The sequence below is a fragment of the Phyllostomus hastatus genome, unplaced genomic scaffold (genome assembly GCF_019186645.2).
Source record: "Phyllostomus hastatus isolate PE091 unplaced genomic scaffold, TTU_PhHast_1.1 phas_contig_244, whole genome shotgun sequence".
Lineage (NCBI taxonomy): Eukaryota > Metazoa > Chordata > Mammalia > Chiroptera > Phyllostomidae > Phyllostomus > Phyllostomus hastatus.
In genome coordinates this window covers 3631604-3651216 of record NW_025333796.1, presented here as the reverse complement: position 1 = coordinate 3651216, position 19613 = coordinate 3631604, and the positions used below count along the sequence as shown (strand labels likewise).

General features: G+C 68.1%; 1 protein-coding gene across 2 annotated transcripts in view; it reads right to left on the bottom strand.

Moving 5' to 3' along the window:
- Positions 1 to 2558: 2558 nt before the first annotated feature.
- Positions 2559 to 19613, bottom strand: part of DYNC2I1 (dynein 2 intermediate chain 1) — a 37097-nt gene continuing 20042 nt past the window's right edge. The window contains exons 11-24 of one of the 2 annotated variants that reach the window (XM_045837855.1): positions 17033 to 17162; positions 16147 to 16258; positions 15281 to 15366; positions 14278 to 14407; positions 13611 to 13783; positions 12832 to 12994; positions 11465 to 11578; positions 11315 to 11376; positions 10852 to 10903; positions 9664 to 9724; positions 7300 to 7399; positions 6994 to 7125; positions 4978 to 5201; positions 2559 to 2882 (exon numbers count right to left, since the gene is read on the bottom strand). In XM_045837855.1, the coding sequence (XP_045693811.1) occupies positions 2708 to 2882; positions 4978 to 5201; positions 6994 to 7125; positions 7300 to 7399; positions 9664 to 9724; positions 10852 to 10903; positions 11315 to 11376; positions 11465 to 11578; positions 12832 to 12994; positions 13611 to 13783; positions 14278 to 14407; positions 15281 to 15366; positions 16147 to 16258; positions 17033 to 17162 (1714 nt within the window). In that variant the 3' untranslated portion in view covers positions 2559 to 2707. Of the gene's footprint in view, positions 2883 to 4977; positions 5202 to 6993; positions 7126 to 7299; positions 7400 to 9385; positions 9558 to 9663; positions 9725 to 10851; positions 10904 to 11314; positions 11377 to 11464; positions 11579 to 12831; positions 12995 to 13610; positions 13784 to 14277; positions 14408 to 15280; positions 15367 to 16146; positions 16259 to 17032; positions 17163 to 19613 lie in introns of those variants that run through there. The other variant, XM_045837856.1, reaches the window with a different exon arrangement.

Genomic DNA, 19613 nt, shown 5'->3' with positions numbered 1-19613 from the left:
AGCCACTGCGAGGGCCCAGGGTCTCAGACTGGGGACGGAGCCGGGCTCCTCGGCCGCATCCCAAGGGAACCCCCCCCACACCCGAGGTGGCGCCGGGGCGAGGATGTGAGGACGGGGTGGGCACCCGGCACCTCCGTGGCCCCTGGAAACGGCCACGCCTCCCCAGGCCCTCGGGCACCTGACAGGCCCACCGGTGCCACGAGCTGCCCCGTCCCAGGGTGGGGCCTGCACACGACCACCCAGCGCCACAGCACCTGGCAGCCTGCTGACCGGGGACACGCGAACACGTGTGTGTCTGTGCATGCCCGTGCGCCTGTGTTTGCGGGTGCACACACCTTGCAGTAACCCCTCACCTCGTGTGTGCCACGAGCAGCTGAAGCGTGTGTCTGGTCAGCTCCACACCCCACCAAAGGCTCCATCTCAGGAGGACCAGAGCCCACGGCCGGGATGCGAGCTGTCCAGAGCAGGAGCTCAGCCAGCACCAGCCTCGGGGGGCTTTCCCAGGAGCAGAGGGGCGGGCAGGTGGGAGAGGGCTGGACCCAGCCCCGCCCCGGCTCCCAGTGGTCAGCGCCGGGCCAGTGGGGTCTGAGGAGGAGCGGACCAGGGCACGTGCCTGGCCGGGGGGCAAGGAGTGGGCGAGCGCTGCGGGCTGAAGCCAGTGCCACCTCTCGCTGCGGAAACAGCTGCACACACCTTCTCAGCGGCAACGGCAGGTTTCAACAACTCCAGGTTTCCCGGGGCTCTGTTTTCGGTTCCGGGGGGTCCTCACACCTCAGACGTGACGGGCGAGCCTCACTCCGACAGGGGAAGGCTCTGCGGGCCCCCCATCTGCCCGTCTCCCCTCTGGAGGCAAACACTGGGGGTGCGATCCCCTGGGTCTGTGCTCCCCCCTCCGGCCCTCCCTCCGCCCTCCCTCTTCCTCGCGGACCCCGGTCCTGCTGTCGTCGGGATCCCTGCACCTGCCGACTCACGGAGGACGGGGGGCCGGGTTCTCGGATGCCTGCACACAGGCTCCCCCGTTCGTGATGGCTTCAAATGCTCCTCAGTGGGACTTGCTCTCTTACCCCTGCTGGTGAACGTGCGAGTCGTCCATGAGGGCTTTGCACCGGTCGGCCTGGGTGACCCCACGGAGCACATCCCCCCAAGGGGCACGTTGGTCCAGGCCACCGTGGTCCCCACCCTCCGACAGCACATCCCCTCCTCTGCACAGGCTGCAGCCCCAACCCTGGGGGCGGTGAGCCGGCAGCCCCCCCCCCGCCCGCCACGCACCCCAGAGGCCTTTCCTTTGCTGCTGGCTCCCGCTGAGCGCCACCTGAATGCAGTTCCACAGTCAGTCCCTGCTCCCAGGAAACGGGGACGTGGCTCAGCAGAGGCCGCGGGGGGGATTTAGGGCGCCTTTTATGGTGAGGAGCAGCCTTTGGAAGACGGAGAGAAAAGGACGCTCGCTTCCTTTATCTTCCCAAAAGGCTCAGCAGGGGCCGTGCGGTGGTAGGGGTGGCCGGTGGGTGGGCGCCTCGCTCGTGGAAACAGCCTGGCCGGCCGGCCGCCCAGCAGGCCTCTGGTGTGCGCCGACCTCCCCTGCGGTGCGCCCGGCCCCGGAGGAGGGGGAGGGGAGCAGCAGGGAAGCGTGCTGCTGCGCTGGGCTCAGACACGGTGGGGTCCACTTGGCCGCTCCCGCGCTGAGAGTCAGGAGCCGCCGCGTGCTGCAGGCTGCGGCGGTCAGGTCCCAGCACAGTGTGAGTGGCGGGCACGACCTTCCCACCTGTGAGAAGGGCATGGAGCCTCGCGTCCGTCTGACCGCGGACCGTCTGACCGACTCCCGTTCTGCACGCTCCGAGGAGCTCGCTCTCCCACACACGCCCCGACTGGGAGCTGGACCCACAACCTTGCAGTGTAGGGGAGGGATGGGGGGACTCCTCAGCCCACTGAGCCACCCAGCCAGGGCTCGAGTCGCCTCAGACGCATGGACTTCACGGTCTGGGTCACAGGCAGCACGGCCTGGGCAGGAAGCCGGGGGTCACGGGTCGGGGGGCACACACGGGCCCAGCACCCCGGGTTTGCAGTCTGTGTCCTCACCCGTCCACCCACCCGTCCGACCTTGGGGCCGTATGTGCCCTTGAGGGAGACAACGCCGGCCTCCTCCAGGAGACAAGGGCTACGTGGAGACGCCGGGCCCTGGGTCGGTCCGAGGGGACGAGTGGGGCCTGCAGGCAGAGCCAGGGCGGAGGGGCCGCAGTCGGTGTGAGCAGCGCGGAGGCCGGGTGGGCAGGAGCCGCGGGCTGCTGAGCAGGGGACGGGGAGCATCTGCGGGGCGGGGGCAGCGCCGGGCACACCGCCCACGGCGGCCGGGGTTTGCACAGGACATGCGGCCGCCGGGCGGGCAAGCTGCAGGAAGAGAGCAGTCACGAGAACGCACGCACGTTCACGGTGAGTCTGCAGGCTGGCAACGCACGGGAGACTGTTTCTCGGCTGCTCTGAAAACAGGTGGGGACGTCCTCAGAAAAGGGCGTCCTGGACGAGGCCGTATCTCCTCTCAAGTGTAGGACACACTAAAGGTGTTTCCATTCAAAAACAGTGATTTATTTTCTGGGAACGCTGACGTGACATTCCGTCAAGTGGATCCTGTACAGAACATACGTATTCTATGTACACAATATACACGCCCACGCGTGACGGGCCCCACGGGGACGGCGCCCCGCGGTCCCCCCTAGAGCACTTCCTGCAGGAGCCGCCGCAGCCGCCTCTGCTCGTCCGGCACCGGGGCCGCCCACTCGCTCTTCACGTACTGCACGTCCACGAGGCCCGAGGCTCTGGCCATCACCAGGGCCAGGAAGCTGCCGCTGGTTTTCTCGGGCTCGCCCACGACGGTCAAGGCCACCAGCCTGGGGGCAGGAAGCACAGGCTGTGGGACCAGGAGTCTCCCGGGGCAGGGGGGGCGGGGGGGCAGGGAGAGAAACCCTGGCCTGCTCTCTGAGTCCCAGTGAAGGGTGAGCTCGGAAGCAGACACAGCCGAGTCTGCACCGACAGCTGGAAATCGCGTTTCTGAGTTAGAGGGCTGCTGGGCCGACCGCCTGGGACCGCCCTGCGAGGACCGAGGACCAGCTTCCCCGACAGGCCCCCGCGCACACCTGGGTCCACAGGCCGGCCGGGCGCCCCGGAGCAAGCCCCGCCCAGCGAGGACCCTGCGGCGTCCGGCTGCCTGCCACCGTCCACCCTCCCTGTCGGGTGCGAGGCGGTCTGGTCCTGCCGCCCGGGCCCCGGCTCGGGAGCCCACAGCCTCACTGGGGGGGGAGACAGGCGAGAGTTCAGCCCTCGTGGGACCACGGGCGAGCAGGTCTGGGAGGACTGCAAGCTGTGAGGGTTTCCACCACCCGCTGGGCCCTCCAGCACCGCCGGTCAGTGCCGGAGTGAGCGCGGGCAAAGCCTCGTCGCCACACCCTGGGAGGAACGGGCCGGGGCCGGCTGGGGGCGCGAGGAGGGCACGGCCCCCCGCTGACCGCTGTGGGTCTGGAAAACCCCCACACCCGGCGCGGAAATGCCCAGCAGCGCCACCACGGCCGGGCTGACGGTGCTGCTGACTCACGCTGCAGGGGCCCCGGCCCCCGCGGGCGGGCTGCTGATCATTGTGACTTTAACTCCGCTCGGAAAGGGGCCAATTCTCCCTCCTGTCGGAACTCCTGCCTTTGAAATCCTACTAGTTTCCCGTCCTTCTTCACAGTCGAAGGAAAATAACTGAGCACTTCCTGTGAACATTACTTCTTTGGCTCAAACACTGCGGCTAACCACTGAGGCAGGCGGCGGTCTGGGAGAAGGTTCCGGATCCCTCCCGTCTTCTCTCTGTGCCCCCTCTCTGAGCTGCCCCCCGCTGTGCGGGTGCGGCTTCAGCCCCCACCCGCACAGGGTGCTGCTGCACTGGGGGCCCGCCTGTCCCCGAGACCCCGTCTCCCAAGTCTCTGCCGACCCGCACCTTCTTCCTCGGCGCGACCTTTCCTGTCCTGCCCACGTACAGCCCTGACCCCCTCCGGCCCACACCGGGGGCCCCTCCCTCCCCGTCTCTCCCCGTCGCACTGCGGGACGGCGGATGGGTCCTGTTGTGCTCGTCAGCACCTCGCCCCATGAGACGGGAGCCAGCAGCCATGCCAGGTGCACAGTAGGTGCTCAATAAGTGCTTGTTCTGTTAACAGACAGACTTTTCGTAATAAACTGCACGTATATCCTGTGGTAAAAGGTGAGTCCCAGTCTGGGTTCTGACAACGCGTCTTCAAACAGTGACAGAGACGCACACGCCCGGCACGGGAGCCGGACGTCTGTCGATCCCATCTGTGCCTCCCCGACCTGCTGTCGGCGGTGCCCTCCGACCCCTCCCCAGGGCGGCGGCCCTGCCCGGGGGCTGGGCTCCACAGGAGGGCGGCCGACAGGACACGCTGACTCTCTGGAGAAAGGGCAGCGAACGCACAAAGTGGGTCAGGAGAGAACCCCTCACAGTGGGAGCTTTCATAACTATTTCCAGTTCCAATTAATAAGACATGACGGAACTTGCTGGAAGGACACCAGGGGCCGAGAGGCATCCCCAACTGAGACACGGGAGGTGCCCATTGCTCAGTGACGGCCGTTCTGGAAACCAGACGGAGGCCCCCCACACCCTCCTCCCCCACCTCCCCCCACCCCCATTCCCCCCGGGGCGCACACGGAGCCGCCGAGGCCGGCAGCGAGCAGACGGCGGGCCCACAGTGAGCTCTCCGACCCGCACACTGCTCTGGACCGCACTGGAACCCACGCACTCCAGTTGTTAAGACATCACTCAAGTTTATAAATACACACATGACACTTACATGTCAATACAAGTAACGGCATTGTTTTAAAGCACCGAAACGCTGTGCACAAGCGGAAGGCCCACCAGCGGCGCGCTCCTGCAGGAAGGACCGGGGCAGAGCGCGGGGGGGCAGGATGGGGGGGCGAGGGTCTCGCGGGACTCACCCGTCTGGGGAGACACGGTGCGTGGCCACCGGGCCCAGGTCGCTCTCCAGGAGGTCCCACACGTACAGGCAGGATGCCTCGTCCCAGACGAAGAAGGCGGCGGGCCTGGTGGGGGACCACTGGAGGCCGGAGACGGCACGGCCCCCGGTGCTGTGGTCCCACTGCAGGAGCGGCTGCTCGAGGGCCAGCTGGTGAAGCCGGACGCTCCCGTCGCTGCAGCCGGCCTGGGCGGGGCGGGGCGGGGGCAGGGGGTGCACACTGGGCATGAGGGTCTTTTCCTCTGTCGCCCAGCCCCAGCAGCCAGGGACATTTTTCAGAGCATTAGCTTTTTTCAGTTCATACAGCAAAAAATTGCTGTAGTTTTTGTTTCCAGCACATAGAATTCTAACCTCTTTAAATCTGCCCTGGCAAGCCACCAAGACGAGCACCCACCTCGGGGGGCCCGGCATGCCTGCACCCGCCCTCCCCGAGCGGCCCCCGTCAGTGAACGCAGCACGGGGGGGGGGCGGGGGGCTGTCCGTTCCTGGCACAGTGGGACCTCGCCGACCCCAGCGTAGGGCGTGGGGACCGGCCCCACGGCCTTTCAAAGAGCCACAGGTGTGCACGTCGATAACACAGTTACATGGCCCCCTGGACGGAAGAGTCCCTCAAACAAAACTTAGCTGGTTTACTAACAGACCGACTTCTCAGCTAAAAAGGGGCTTTCAAGTGCTTTTCACTCCACGTACCAGCCCGTCACACACTCGGGCTCGGCCGAGGCGAGACCAGCAGCAGCCGGGAGGGCTCTGTGGGCCTGAGGACTGAGACAGACAAGCCGGGCCCCTGTGGGGCCTGCAGGGGCCGGCGCGGCCTGTGTCCTGCGCACTGAGCACTCTGACCGCCCCGGTCTGGGCTTCCGACTACGTCTGCCGCACGGGAGGCAGGGCTGCCCGGAGAAACGGCCCGCCCCAGGGTTTACTGCCCCAAAATGAGAGTTACAGAGTGTCATCAGAAGGACACCCCCGGGGACAGGCTGGGCAGAGCACAGAGGCCGCACACGGCGATGAGCCACCGAGGAGAGTAAGGAGCCATGTGCCTGCACTGACATACATGGCTCCTACATGCCTAACACACACATCTAACACGCACACCTACATACAGAAGACAGCCCACTGATGCATGTGGAATTCACAACGAAGGGAAAGCCACCGCCTGCAATGACCCGGACAACAGGTGCCGGCAAGGACCACACCTGGATGCAGGTGAGCAGGTGACGATGCAGGTGAGCAGGTGAGGGGCGGCAGGAGCCCCGTCCCCCCCACGATGCCCACTCATCAGACAGGGAGGGTGACGGCCCCTCGGAGGTGGCCCCCCACCGCGGGGGCCCGCAGGGGGGCGAGGACGCCAGCCCGAATCTGGCCGTCAGGAGGGTTCCCCCAGACTCAGGCTGAGGAGCACGCTGTGCCCCTCCACACGGTCAAGGTCACGAGAGACTGGGGGGCGGTCCGAGACTGAAGAGATGCAACGACCGAGGAGACGCGTGACCTGGAGGCTACTTTGCGCATAAAGGACGTTACCGGGACGACCGGGACACTCGCGTCACAGCCACGAGTCGGGGGGCAGCCTGCCCCTGCACCAACTCCCGGTGACGCAGGTGCAACCGCGGCCACGCAGGACGGGCATCACGCCTGCCACTGCCCGCCCCGCCGGCCACAGGGCGAGTGTGCACACGCAGAGGCAGCACGTGCAGGTGCGGCGGCGAGCGTGCGGCACGTGGGACCCTCCCTGCTGTTCCGGGACCTTCTCTCCAGGACTTAAATTACGTCAGGACTCAAAGCTTTGCGAAGGCCCCCAACAGCCATATCAAGACCCGTGTGGACGGGACCTGCAGCAGACCCCACGGTGAGGTGCACGCACGGCCCACGCCGGCCCGCACTGGCCCGGGGCACGGGGAGGGATCTGCCCAGAAGTCCCCACCCGCCCCTGCAAGTGTGCCCCAGCCAGGACCCACCGGGGATCTGCAACCCGACTCCTTACCAGGAACAGCGGCTCCCCAAACGGCGAGAAGTCGATCGTGCTCACGCTGACGGGCCTTGGGCCTCGCTGGCGGGGCCTGAAGCACTTGGGGGGCACCCTCAGACCCTGCCTGGCGCCGTGACCTACGACACCCTGCCAGGGGAGGACAACGGTCAATCACCGGGGCACCAGGCTGGGCCCGAGGAGGACCAGCGCCAGCCCTCCCGGGGCAGCGGATCGACTCCGCCCCCACGAGGGTGTTGGTCGGGCAGCCCCGGGAGGGAAGGGTGGGGTGGGCTCCCGCGCGCAGCTCAGGACGCTGCTCACCACGTTGGTGCCCACGACGAAGCGGTCAGGGTCCGCGGGCAGAAATCTGATGCTCAGCGTCTGTGGGGTCCCCCAGCGACCATCGCCTCGGTGGGCCAGGCTGGAAACCACAGCGGAAAACACAGCGGGGGCCCACAGACGGGGCTCTGAGCCGCGAGGGTGGAGGCGGCATCGCGCACCGGCTGCCGCCGCCGCGGGTCAGCGGAGGTGGCAGGCCGCTCCAGGGCTGGGCTCTGAGTGCCGACCCGGCCGTCCCTGTCCCCCGCGCTTCCGCTTCGGGGACCCTCCGGCCTCGTCCGAGCTGCCCCTCGGCCTCGCCCAGCCCCCCGGGGGCTGTTCCCGGGCAGCCGTCCCTCCCACCCTGCCTTTCAGACGCCCCGCCGACTCTCGGTCCCCGCGGCAGCGCCTGCCTCCTCGGGGGCGGTGTCTGCGGTTTCTCCGCCGGCTGCTTCCACGGGGCCTCCGGAGCCCAGTGGGGGGCCGGCGCGTCTGGGGCTGCAGTGCTGACTGCTCAGCCTGCGGCCCTGGTGGGCAGACGGTGGGTTTCTCTCCCACTGTGGGCACGCCACACCCCAGAGTCCGTGCAGGGCCTCGGTCCCAGCTCGCTGCGGGGGCTGTGGCCCGGCCGGGCAGGGCCCGAGCGATGGCTCCACTCGGGGCCTCGCACGCAGAAGCTGCCGTCGGCTTCAACCCCCCCTGGTCTGGGCCTTCCCGGCACCCGGCCAGGTCAGGCCGCTGCTGAGTTCGCCGTCCTTCCTTCCGCTCACCCAGCGCACATGTTTGTGCCCAGGGAGGCTGCGCCGCCCGAGTCAGAGCCAGGACTCTGCCCCACCCCCCCAGGACAGTGAATGCCACTTGGGGCTGAGGACGGCCTCCCGCCCCCAGGGGCACAGATGGCCCCCCCCCCCCGCCCCCGCGGCCCAGGTCCTGCCCCACCCTCCTTCCCGGCTCCTCGTCTGTGTGCAGGGCCTGGCAGCCGAGCTGGACCCCGGGCGGGAGCAGGTCCCCCTCTCAGCAACCCCGGGCCCCTGCGTCCAGTTCTCCCTCTGGCTGCAAGGCTCCCTCCCTCACACCTGCTGCTGCCCCAGCCGGGACCATCCTGGGCCCTACCACCGCCTCCCACCCCCCCCGGCCCGCCTTCCAGCTCAGTCAGGCATGGCGTCCTGTCGCCGGCCAGCACACCGAGGAGGCCCTCCGCACAGCAAACACTCCCGGGTCTGGCCACGGACGCCCCCTTCTCTCTCGACGGCAAACCGCCTGGCACCGCCCCAAACGGTCACCTACTGCCCCTCCGGCCAGAGCCTGCCCTTGGTCACCTCTCTGAGAAGTCACCGCTCGCTCGTCCCGCGGGCAGCCCTCCGAGCGCCCCACCCCGCGCGCAGATCCTGACTGGGGGGCTCGTGTGTGTGTGTGTGTGTGTGTGTGTGTGTGTGGCACATGCACAGCGGACGGGGGGGCTCGTGTGTGTGTGTGTGGGGGGGCACATGCACAGCGGACAGGGGGATGGGCCGCCACCCAGGGCTGCCCCCGCCGCGGCCTCCTGAGCTCAGTGGCTGACGGCAGAGGGCCCGGGCCGGCGAGGACGCTCTGGAGAGCCGCGCCAGCAGAGCTCCCCGCGGGGCAGGCGGCCGGCGTGAGTCGGCAGCTCCTCACAGTCACGTCTGCGCCTCCTCCCCTTCCCAGGCCCGGGTCCCAGGGCACCACTGAGAAGACCCCTCACACACACGGGACGCCCCCCTGAGGGCCCACGGTGACCACCGGTCTGCACCCTTACAGGGGCCCAGGGGCCCCCGTGTGCACGAGGGACTGGGCTCGGCGACTAGCCCAGGGTCCCCTCTGGCTGGCTCTCCGCGTGTCAGCTGACTCCCGTAAACGTGGCTGACTCCTGTGTCGACTGCACGGAAATCGGCCGAAGGTGGTGCAGTCTCCAGCCCGCCCTGCCCACAGCTCCTGGGCCATCCTGTCTGGGGGTGGGGGCGCGGCTGACAGCCACTTCTCCTGGGCAAATCGTGTGCTGCTAGGAGCCCCCTGACCGCAGCAAAGGACAGAGGGGACTTCTTCCGGAAACTAACACGGAACGTGAGCACCACAGCGGAACCTGCTCATTTCACGAGAACATTCACGTCGTATCACGCTACGTGACTACAAGTAGAAACCTGAACTTCTCAGCGGAACTCTCAGGTCCCGGTTCCTGGTTCCACCTTTTGCTGCACGGCTGTGGGGACGCCGGACGACAAGCAGGCGCACTGCGCCGCTTCCTAGGACGGACACCGCTTTAATCAAGGACAAGTGGCTTCAGTCTGTGGCACCCGGGGGTGGGGGGGGCAGCGGGAGGTGGCCCTGCTCTGGGAGGTGTGGTCCTACCTGTCACTCAGGTGAGACGCGGTGCTGTGCACCAACTTGATCCTCCCTCCAGGCAGTAACCCTGAAAACGGAAAGGAAGAAGGAAAGGCCGGTTAATACAAGCCACACCCAAGTCCACACAGTCGCCTGGGGCCGGGCTGAGGGCTGAGGCAGAGGTGGGCGCCTGTGACGGTCAGCCCTCTGCCTCCGCAGAGACAGAAGACCCTGCAGTTCACAGCCTCTGGGGAAAGGCTGCCGGAGTCAAGAAGCTCTTACGTTTCAGACTCAGTAAAATACAATGAGGGCAGCACACTAGACAAAAAACAAGCAAACTACTGAACACACCTTAGGCTCCTCGCAGAAGCACACCTGCGAACAGGCACCTGCTGGGCTCTGGTGGAAGACTGGCGCCCCTCCCCCGCTCCCCCACCCCCGTCTCCGCCCTTGTCCTGACCCAGAGGACACCATGCCTTCCCACCACTTCCCTCCGGCCCCTGGCCATTCACGGGCCTGGCTTCCTCTGTCTGTTCCCAATACCATCCTCCCGGTTGGTAACTTCTGCAAAGGGGAACTAGAAGTCTATGCATCTCGAAACCCACATTCTGGGCAAGGCCCTTCCTTAAGACCACAACGTGAACAAACTCGACGCGCGGCTGGACAGACACGGGGCTGTTGTCGCAGAGGGTCCCTGCGGCCGTCACAGGCGCGCAGTGGCCCTGCTCCTTCCCACCGCTGCTCCCGGGAAGCTATCCCGACCGGGGCCAGCGCCTTGACGAGCACCCTCTGACCTCAGGGTGACGTGTCCCGAAGACCTCACTCCCTGTCCACTCACCCTTGTGTGCTGGCCCCTGGGACGGGGCCGGGCTGCTCAGAGAAGACTCGTCAGGGAACCCTCAGTCCCAACCCCGAGGTGAGTGCCCTGGCCGGCCCCTCACCTGAGGCACACGCGGCAGAGCCTGCAACCCCCGACGTCCCCAGCGTGCACCTCGGGGACGAGGGGACACACAGACGCACACAGAGCCTACAAGCCCCCTGACAACACTCGGCCCCGGCACCCTCCCACCCCCGTCACGGAGGGGCTCGCTCGGCGGCTGATGAGATGCGAAATACAGAATGTAACATTTTTCAGGTAGCTAACTACTTATTTTTCAAAGTGGTTCTTTGTTCACCGTAGCACTGACTGAAATTGGTTTTTCACTTAATAGTTACCCAAATCGCTCACTGAGCCTGCCGCGTCTGCCTTCGGCAACTCAACCACCACCTGAGAACAGAGCGTGGAGACGAGCGTCAGCGCTTCTCGCGACGGCGACACCAGCGGAGCACGTGCCGGTCTGACCAGCCGGCCGTCTGTCTCGGGGGCTGCAGGCGTCGCTGGCGGCCACCGCCCCCAGGACCAGCGTCCCAGAACCAAGCGGGGCTCCCCTCCCCCGCCCCGTCCTGTCCCTCCGTGACTGGTCAGCGGCCAGCGCCCCGAGGCGCTCCGGGCCCTGTGACCTCCTCAGTCCCTGCCGCCCGTCACTGGTGCACCTGCCTCCCTGTCCCCACGGGGCCCGGCAGCCTTCTCGACACCCACCGGCCCCGACGTCCCCATCACCCCCCGCCCCCCGCCGCCGGCCGCGCACTCCGCCCCCAGAGCCGGGGCTGCGGGGTCCGCGCCGGTGCGCCCACTCACCCACACGTTGAGAACCCCACTCTCGTCCAAGGAGGCGACGTGGAACGCCAGGCCTGACATCTCTGACACGCGGAGAGAAGGAGTGACCGGTCGGCCAGGAACGCCGGGCCGCACACGGAGGCGAGGGTGTGCGGTGGAGGGGCCACGTACCTTCTCGGGCAGGGAAGGGCGAGAGGACGAGACTCTGCTTCTCGCAGCTGGACGCCGAGACGGGCTCCACGGCGCGCAGCGGGCTGCGGTGGCTTGCGGGGGAGAGGAGGCCATCTGGGGGGGGCACACGGCCTGCCGTGAGCGGCGCGTCACAGGACGCAGCACACGCCACATGGGGACGCAGCACACGCCACACGGGGACACACACGTGCTGCCGGCACCCCCGGGAAGGACCACCGGGAAGTGACACGTGGCCGTCACTTCCCGCGTCACCGCGAGGCAGAGACCACGGGCCCCAAACTGCCCACGAGGAGGGGACGGCCGCCCGTCTGCAGGCAGGAGGGGCCGTGAGGACAGACGGCAGGGAGCGGCGATCCGCCCCCGGGGCCCCCACCCGTGGGAGACGCTGTGAACCCGACGGCACGGCGCGCTGGCCTGCAGCCCCCGGGGCAGGATGCCGGCAGGGACGCCGGGCCCAGGGCTCCCGTGAGAACGGCAGTCACAGCGTTTCGGGGAGGAAGGCTCCCCCTCGCCCTCCCCTCCCCCCAAACCAGGCGCAGGACAGAAGACGCAAGCTCCGCCTGCTCCCTGCGTCTCAGCGCCTCGGAAAGCAAACACACAGAAACGCCTGGAACCAGAGGCACGGAACAAACTTTAAAAAAACAAAACAGCGAGAAACGCTGAGGAGGTGGGGCTGAGCTGAGAGCGGAGCTGAGAAGAGGACGCCCCATCTCCAAGGCGAAGCGTGAGGGGCAGGTTTGGGGCTGATGGGCAGCAGGTGCCCCCCATTCCCAGCTGAGGTCGGTGTGAGTGGCCAGGCCCCTCGTGTCGCCGGGCAGCTGGGAAGGAGGTGAGGCGGGCGCTGAGGAGCGCTGCCTCGGAGGGAAGCACCGAGAGGGAGCCCCAGACGAGAGCTGCCGCTCAGCGGGGGGGCGGGGCTGCCGCCATGAGCGGGTGGTTGTGGCTGTTTGGTTGTGGTTAGGGTGTGGTTGCAGCTGCAGCCGCCTGGCGTGAGGGTTGGTGGGGTCTAAGCAGGGATCCTGGCCGGTCCAGCTGTTCTGGTTCCTCTCGTCCCGTCGGTGGAGCCGACTAAGCCGGGAGCGCGTGCACCAGCACCCTGCAGGCCAACCTAGAACTACGTGTCACTCCACCGACAAACCAGAACCCACCATCGGGACGGAGAGGACACAGCCGCCTGCTAACCACCACCTGCAGGCGCTCCTGCTCCTCCGCCGGTCCAATGCCTCTTGGGCTGCGAGGTCGGACCCCACCTCCGGGCTGTGACCTGGACAATGAGCGCCAAGGCCTTTCCGGCGCCCCTCCCACGTGCCCCGGCCGGCCCAGAGACGCCCGCGGGCCCCACGGACCCGTGGAGAAGGTCGCCGTCCTGAACGTCCAGCAGCAGTCGCTCAGCCTGACGTAGCAGTGCATCCGCGCGTCCTCTCTGAGGTCCCACACGAGGACAGAGCCGTGGGCGGTCCCCGCGAACAGCAGGAAGGCCTTGGAGGGGCTCAGGCAGCAGCAGGTGACCTGGGGAGGCACGCGGACGGCCCTCCGTTCCCACGCGTCCCCGAGCCCTCCCGCCGGGAGCTGCGGGCCGCCCAGGGTCAGGTCTGAGTGTCGGCCTCCTAGGGGGGACAGCAGGCGGCGTCACACGCAGCTGGGCACGCGTGTGCTCCACGGCCCCGTGCGGCCCCGTCAGCAAAGCCACCTCTGTCTCTGTTCACAACCTGCGTTACCAAACATTGTGTTCAGCCCCCCAAACCAACACCCACCAAGTCGCTGTTCTCCACGTTCTGGGGGAAATCGAAGGCTCTGAGGTCAAGGAGCGTATCCACAGGGCGACCTGCGCGGCCCCCAGACCGAGGCCGGTGACCCGGGGGCCAGGACACGCAGACGCCCGTGGACCCACGGCTCAGGCCACCGAGAGACCTCTGACCCGCCCAGGACCCACGCGGCCCAGCAGAGCGCGCCTCCGTGCCCCGGCTCAACTCCCAGTGCCGGCTGCGCTACCCGGCGAGCCGGTGCTTGGGGCCAGCGGGTTCTGGAGTCCGCGCAGACACACCGGCACAGACAGGGCAGGGGCGGCCGCAGGACAGAGAAAGGACCCCGTCCCCGTCCACCCCACGGCGCCCCCGAGTCGTACCTGCGGCTCGCAGACCAGGACCCTCTGAGGCCCCGAGGGCTGCCGGATGTCCCACACACAGAGCAGGTGTCTGCCGTCCAGCGGCGCGGCGAAGGGCTTCCCGGGCAGACCGTGCACGGACACCACCGTGCGCCTCTGGGCCCGAGAGGCGTGCAGGCAGGACACGCTCCGATCTGCGGACACAGACGGACGGCACTTCTGCGCTTCGGTGCCCTGCAGGCCCGGCTGAAGTGGCCCACCGGGTGAGCAGGGGAGCCTCGGCGCACGAGGGGACAGGCGTGGCCTCGTCCAGGCTCCACAGGCCTGGACCTGGGGGGACAGACAGCCACAGTCGACCGGGAAACGGCCCTCGCTGCCTCGCAGTTAGTTTTGCTAGAAAGGGATCCTTCCAGCTGGGCACAGCGAGGCCTGGAGCCAGGACACCGGCCTGGGCCCTCCCTCAGGGCAGCAGCTCCCTCCCGCCGCCTCGCCCCCCCCCCCCCCCCGCCGGCCCCCGCCGTTGTCCTCCTGAGAACGCCCCCGTCCGACCCGCGGCTCACGCTCCTCCTCCGGCCAGTTCACGCCGCCTGACCCACAGTGTTTCTGTCTGTCCGTCCGTCCGTCCGTCCGCCCGCCACCGAGTGGTGTCACGTCTGGTGTCAGGCCTGAGCAGCGCGCCGGCTCTTACGCTGCAGGAAGGGCAGGCTGGTGTTCAGCGGCGAGGAGCTGGCGCTGAGGGGCAGGGCGCTGTCCTGCGCGCCGGGGTCCCGGCCGGGGGCCGCCGCCACACGGTCCTCTTCCAGCAGAACCGCCACCACCTTCCGAAGACAGGGAGCAGCCCTTAGCCCGCCCGCCCAGCACCGTGTGCCCTTCGGGGGAAACGGGCCCCAGTCATCGCCCGTTCATCTCCACCGCGCCACGGCCGCCGCTGACTCCGACAGCCGGCACCACGCTGTCCGTCGGCCCCGCAGGAGGAGCTGAGGGTGGCCACCGCCCCCCCCCCCCAAACGAAGGCCCTGGGAGAGCCCGTGCTGGCGGCACATGTCGCTTCTCTCGGCAGAGTCCCGCCAGCCTCACGGCGGCCGAGGACAGGCAGTGAGCCGCAGTCGCAGCCGCCGCCGCCGCCGCCGTCTCGGGGCCGTCCAGGGCAACGTCCCCGCAGCACTGCCGGTCCTCTGTCCCCTGCCCCCGCCGTCGGTCCTGGCCCGCCCCTCGCCCCCCGGGGCCCCCCAGAGCAGAGGCCACCCCCGGTGTGCGCGCAGCTGGGCCTCACAGCCTGCACCCCTGCCGCCGCACAGGTCGGGCCAGGGACCCTCCTCTTCACTGACGCTCGAGAAACGCTGCGGGTGCGGGGCTTCTCCCCCGAGCCTCGGGCAGACTGTGCCGGGGCGGCCGGGGCGGCCGGGGCGGGAGGGCGGAAGGCAGGTCGCAGGAGCGGACAGCTGTGGACGCACACGGTGCGCCCCGGCCGCGCCCTCCCCTCTGCGTGCGGTTCGGTCCGAGGACTCTCCACGACCGGGTCAGAGGGTCCTCCGGTCGGCCGTCCCAGCGCCCCGATGGGCCCTGTCTGCCCTGCCCGCTCAGCGAGGTTCTGGTCTGCGTTCACCTCGGGACGGAGCCCTCGCGACGCAGGCCGGGACTCGGGGCGTGGCCAGCGGTGCTGGGGAAACCCGGGCCCCGGCGGGGCCTACCTGGCAGGCCGCCCGGAGGAAGCTGGACAGGCGGGGCGTGTCGACCTTCAGCAGGTCCGCAGCGCAGGGGCCTCTGCTCCCGCTCCCTGGAAAAGGCCGCAGAACACGGGCCAGGTGGGCTCCCCGCCAGCTGCGCCTCGTTCTCGTCCGGGGGGCGGGCCCCGGGGCCCGGGGCGGGGCACTCAGCAAACCCCGCGACTATTGCTGGGCCCGCCGTGGTTTTCTCGGGCACAGCTGCTTCCTGATGAGAGGAGACGCGCTGGGGAGGTGAGCACACCTGGGACTCATAGAGTCTCCTCGGCCCGTCACGCTGCCCCAACCAACTTAGCTCCAACAGCCGCTGGCACCTTGGTTTGTCGAGTCTGGGAACAGAACCCGACTCAAAGGCGTCAAGCAAGACACGGGCAGGCACAACGAGGGTCCCAGCTGTGACGCCACCAACGCCGTCCCTGGCGATGACAGCGCAGGAGCACGCTCTGCTCCGCGCTCACAACCGGGAGCCCGTTCCTGCCGGTCGGAGCGCCGGTCGGGCGTGCGGCTTCTCGGGGCGGAGGGGCGGGGCGGCGGGGCGGCGGGGCGGCGGGGCGGGGCAGCAGGACACCCGGGCCCTTCCTCAGAGTCGACGGCCATCGGGGCGGCGGCCCTCAGCGCACACAGAACAGGGCAGTGCGTGCGTGCGGAACCCGGCTCCGGCGCCGCCGTCCACACAGAGTCCGGCCGCCGTGATCGGCGTGCCCGGTGCACCCTCGTCAGGCACCAACCACTGCCCCCGAGGGAGGGAGGAGGAAGGAGAAGAAGAAAGAACAGAAACGCAGGAGCACGACACCGAGCACGCGTGTCTCCGCACTCAGGACGGAGCTGCTTACCCCCAGACACGGCCGAGCCTTCCCCCGGGTGCTGCGTCCACACCTCCCGCGCCTCCGTCTCCTCCGTCTGCACGTCGCGGTCCACGCGGTCCTCGTTGCACTGCACGTACGCCTGGGAGACGGAGGCGCCGCGTGAGCACGGGGCCTCGGCACCTGGGCCGGGTCTCGCCACAGAGAAGAAACACTGAAACTAGAAGTCACTCACGGCTGTCTCCCGGCGTGGGCATAAGTATCTGCCACGTGCAACAGGCCCCCGTTTCCCGGGGTCTTGAATAGCCCCCCCACAAGTCAGCCTCGGGTCAAGGAGGGGCCACACGGCCCACCGACGGCCAGTTTCCTGGGCGCTCGCGGACTCTGCCAAACCAAGGCGAGGCCTCGCTGCACGAGGCGCCGGCTCCAGGGAAGAGAGCGTGTGAGCAAGCGCATGGCGGGAGGCGGAGGGGTGGGGGGAGTCGGCGGGAGGGGCCGCCTCCCCACTGGGCCTCTCGCTGACAGAGTGGACCCCCAGCGTGCCACCTGATGGCACTGACAGGGACGGAAGGGAGGGTGGAGAGACGGTCCCTGGCTGCAGGCTTTGGGAAGCTGGACGATCACGATCACGGTCACGAGGTTAACGGCTGGGAAGCAGCACCACGGGCAGCCCAGCGTGCAGTGCGAGCAGAGCTCAGCGCGCCGCCGGGGGGGCACACACGGGGGGCAGGCACGGGGGGCAGGCGGCAGAGGCCGGCACACAGGGGAGGTGCGAGGGGACAGAGAGGGGACACGCACGGGATGGGGGTCCCCGCACGTGCCCGAGCCCTCCCCGTGCAGACGAGGCAGGGGCGACGCGGACCTGCCCCGTGCTCTGGCTGCGTTTTGTCACTCAGTCAACACCTGCAGTACCGACCTGCTTGGTGTTCTTTCTCCCGAAGTTTCTGATGTACATGTCATACTCGTTCACGGGCGGCAGATCCAAGAGGGAGAACGTGAACGAGAAGTCCAGGTCGATGAGCCGGAGCAGCTTCGTGCTGCGCACCCTTCAAGACAAAGTGGACACAAGACGACGTTTAGGCGACTCAGACGCAGGGGGGAGCGCAGGCGAGGGTGAGGACCCTCCGGGCCTGGTGGGGCTGGCGGCCCGGGTTCCCCTGGTCCTCAGGCGGCGCTCCCGAGACAACACAAGTCAGGACAGGTGTTCCGGGAGCTTCCGTGGAAAGCAATTTGCTTCACTCCGTGGCTGCGCCCAGACCAGCATCACCTGTCGACGGCGCCCCCTGCGCCGCGGCCCGAGCACGTGCGTCGGGTGCGCGTGCCCACCACCCTCCAGGTGCAGGGGGCCCGGGTCCCACGGGACTCCGCGTTGCAGAGCCCGAGGAGCAAACCGCCCTCCCCCTAAGCCCAGCACGTGCTGGCTCCTCCTCTGCACTCGGGTGTCCCGTCCAGCTGCCGGGGCCGCTGTCCTCTGCTCCAGACGCCCCAGCGCGGGCGCGGGCTGACCTTCACTGTCACCTGCTGCCAGGTGGGCGGCGCCCTGGCGGCTCCGGTGGTCGTGCGCGGGGCTCCCGCCCGCTTGGGGCTCAGGCGGCAGGCTCCTCCCCCACGCGCGCAGGGCCTCCACCCACGGCCGCCACCCCTGCGTGCGCCTCCCACCACACGGCACACGGCACGCGCAGCCGGCCAGCCGGCCGCCCTGTCATGGGTGTTGTCACGGACACGGGCTGTGTCCCGCCAGACTTCCTGGGGGTACACATTTTATACAAGTTTTCACAGCGTTCATTTGGGCTTTGCTGAATTTGGCCGCTTTCCGTTTTACGGAATTGTGCCCTTCTCTTCCCCTATCCCGTTCCTTCATCTTCCTTCCTGTTTCTTCCGGGGGGCGCAGACAGATGCACGGTGCAGCCTCTGCCGGTGCAGCCTCCGCCTCCCCCGAGGTCTTGGAAGGGCTCTTGCTGCGCCGCCGGTCGCCGAGGCCGGTTTCCACGACCACCGTTGACGGCTCTAAATGCCATCGGGCATCTCCTCGGGCCCACGGTTTGTTTCAGAAGTACGCTACTTATTTTTCAAAATCTTGGGCAGCTCCTAGTTGTGTTTTAATTGCTGCTTTCTAGCTTAATTCCACTCTGGTCAGAAAACATCCTCTGTATCTTTTCAATCCCATGTCCGGAGCGCACCATCTCTTCGAGGAGCCGTCCTGGGATTCTCCCAAACAGCAGAGGGACTGCAGCTGCAGGTTCAGTGCCCGTGAGTGTCGGGCGTAGCTTGTTCACCGCGCTGTTCAAGGCTGTGTTTCCGATGTCTCTCGGCTCCCGAGAGCGAGCTGCCCCGGACCCCGCCGTGTCTGCGTGCGCCCCCGCGCTGGTGGTGCCATGAGGTGCGGCCTCGCTCCTCCGTGGCCCCAGCTCGGGTGCGCAGGGCCGGACCGCGGGCCTCCTCTGTGGGGCCGACCCTGGTATTGTTCTGAAGCGACTTTCTCGTAATCCTCTTGCTTTCCAGTGCTCTTCGGTGCGAAAGGTCATTAGTGCCGTCGGCATTATTTTTGTTAGTGTCTGGCTGGAGTACTTCTCCACTTTTTCCAGCCTCTCCGGGTCCCGACGTGGCAGGTTTGTCTCTGGAAAGAAGCACGCACCGCAGGTCTCGTTCCGCAGCGTCGGCCGCAGCCGCCATGACAGACACATGGCTCCTGGCTCTGTCTCTCCGCTCGGCCTGTGGCACCGCCGGTTTCCCCACGCGGTGTTTCCCGTGAGTCGCAGAGGCTGCCGGCGGCTCAGCGGGGACATGCTGGGTGCGAGTGAACACGCACCGCGGAGCCCAGCAGGTCCCGGCCGGACCCCCGCCCTCCCGTTGCCCTCCGTGCCAGGACCTTCGTCTCTCCTTGCGGACCACCGTCTGGCCCACCCTGTGAACTCTTCTATCCCGGCTCACTAGTCATGAAATTTCTGCGTCATCCTTTCACGGTTACCCTGGACACGTCGACAAACATTCCCGCCTGGTCACGTCCACCCTGAAGGAAGCGCTGAGGTCTCCTGTGGGGCCTCACCCCCGGCCCGGCCCGGCCCTCGGGACACGAGGCACGCCCTTCGGTCCCACAGACACCTCAGTCCCCCACGCAGCCGCGCCAGCCCCGCCCCCTGGCCGAGCCAGCACCTCGTAAGCAAGCTTTTCCTCTGCACTCCCGCCGACACTCGCGTGTTATCAGTGTTTAAACGTCGCCTCTCCCGGGAGAGGGCGACTCACCTCACCGCTGTCGGAACACCCACCTCCCTGACCACGTGCAAGACTCGCATCCTCCTGCACTCCCTGACCTCCAGGCCCTAGGGTGGGGGCTGGGGCCGCTGGTGGGGGCGAGCACGTGGCTTCCCTGCCCCTCGGGCTCGGGGATGCCGGCCGGCGGGGAGTCCCTGCCCCCTCTGAGCCCCGCAGCCTCCCAGCACCATGCGGTCACCCCTGCGTCGCCCCTTCTACCGGTGCTCCCACGGCCTCTGTTTTCC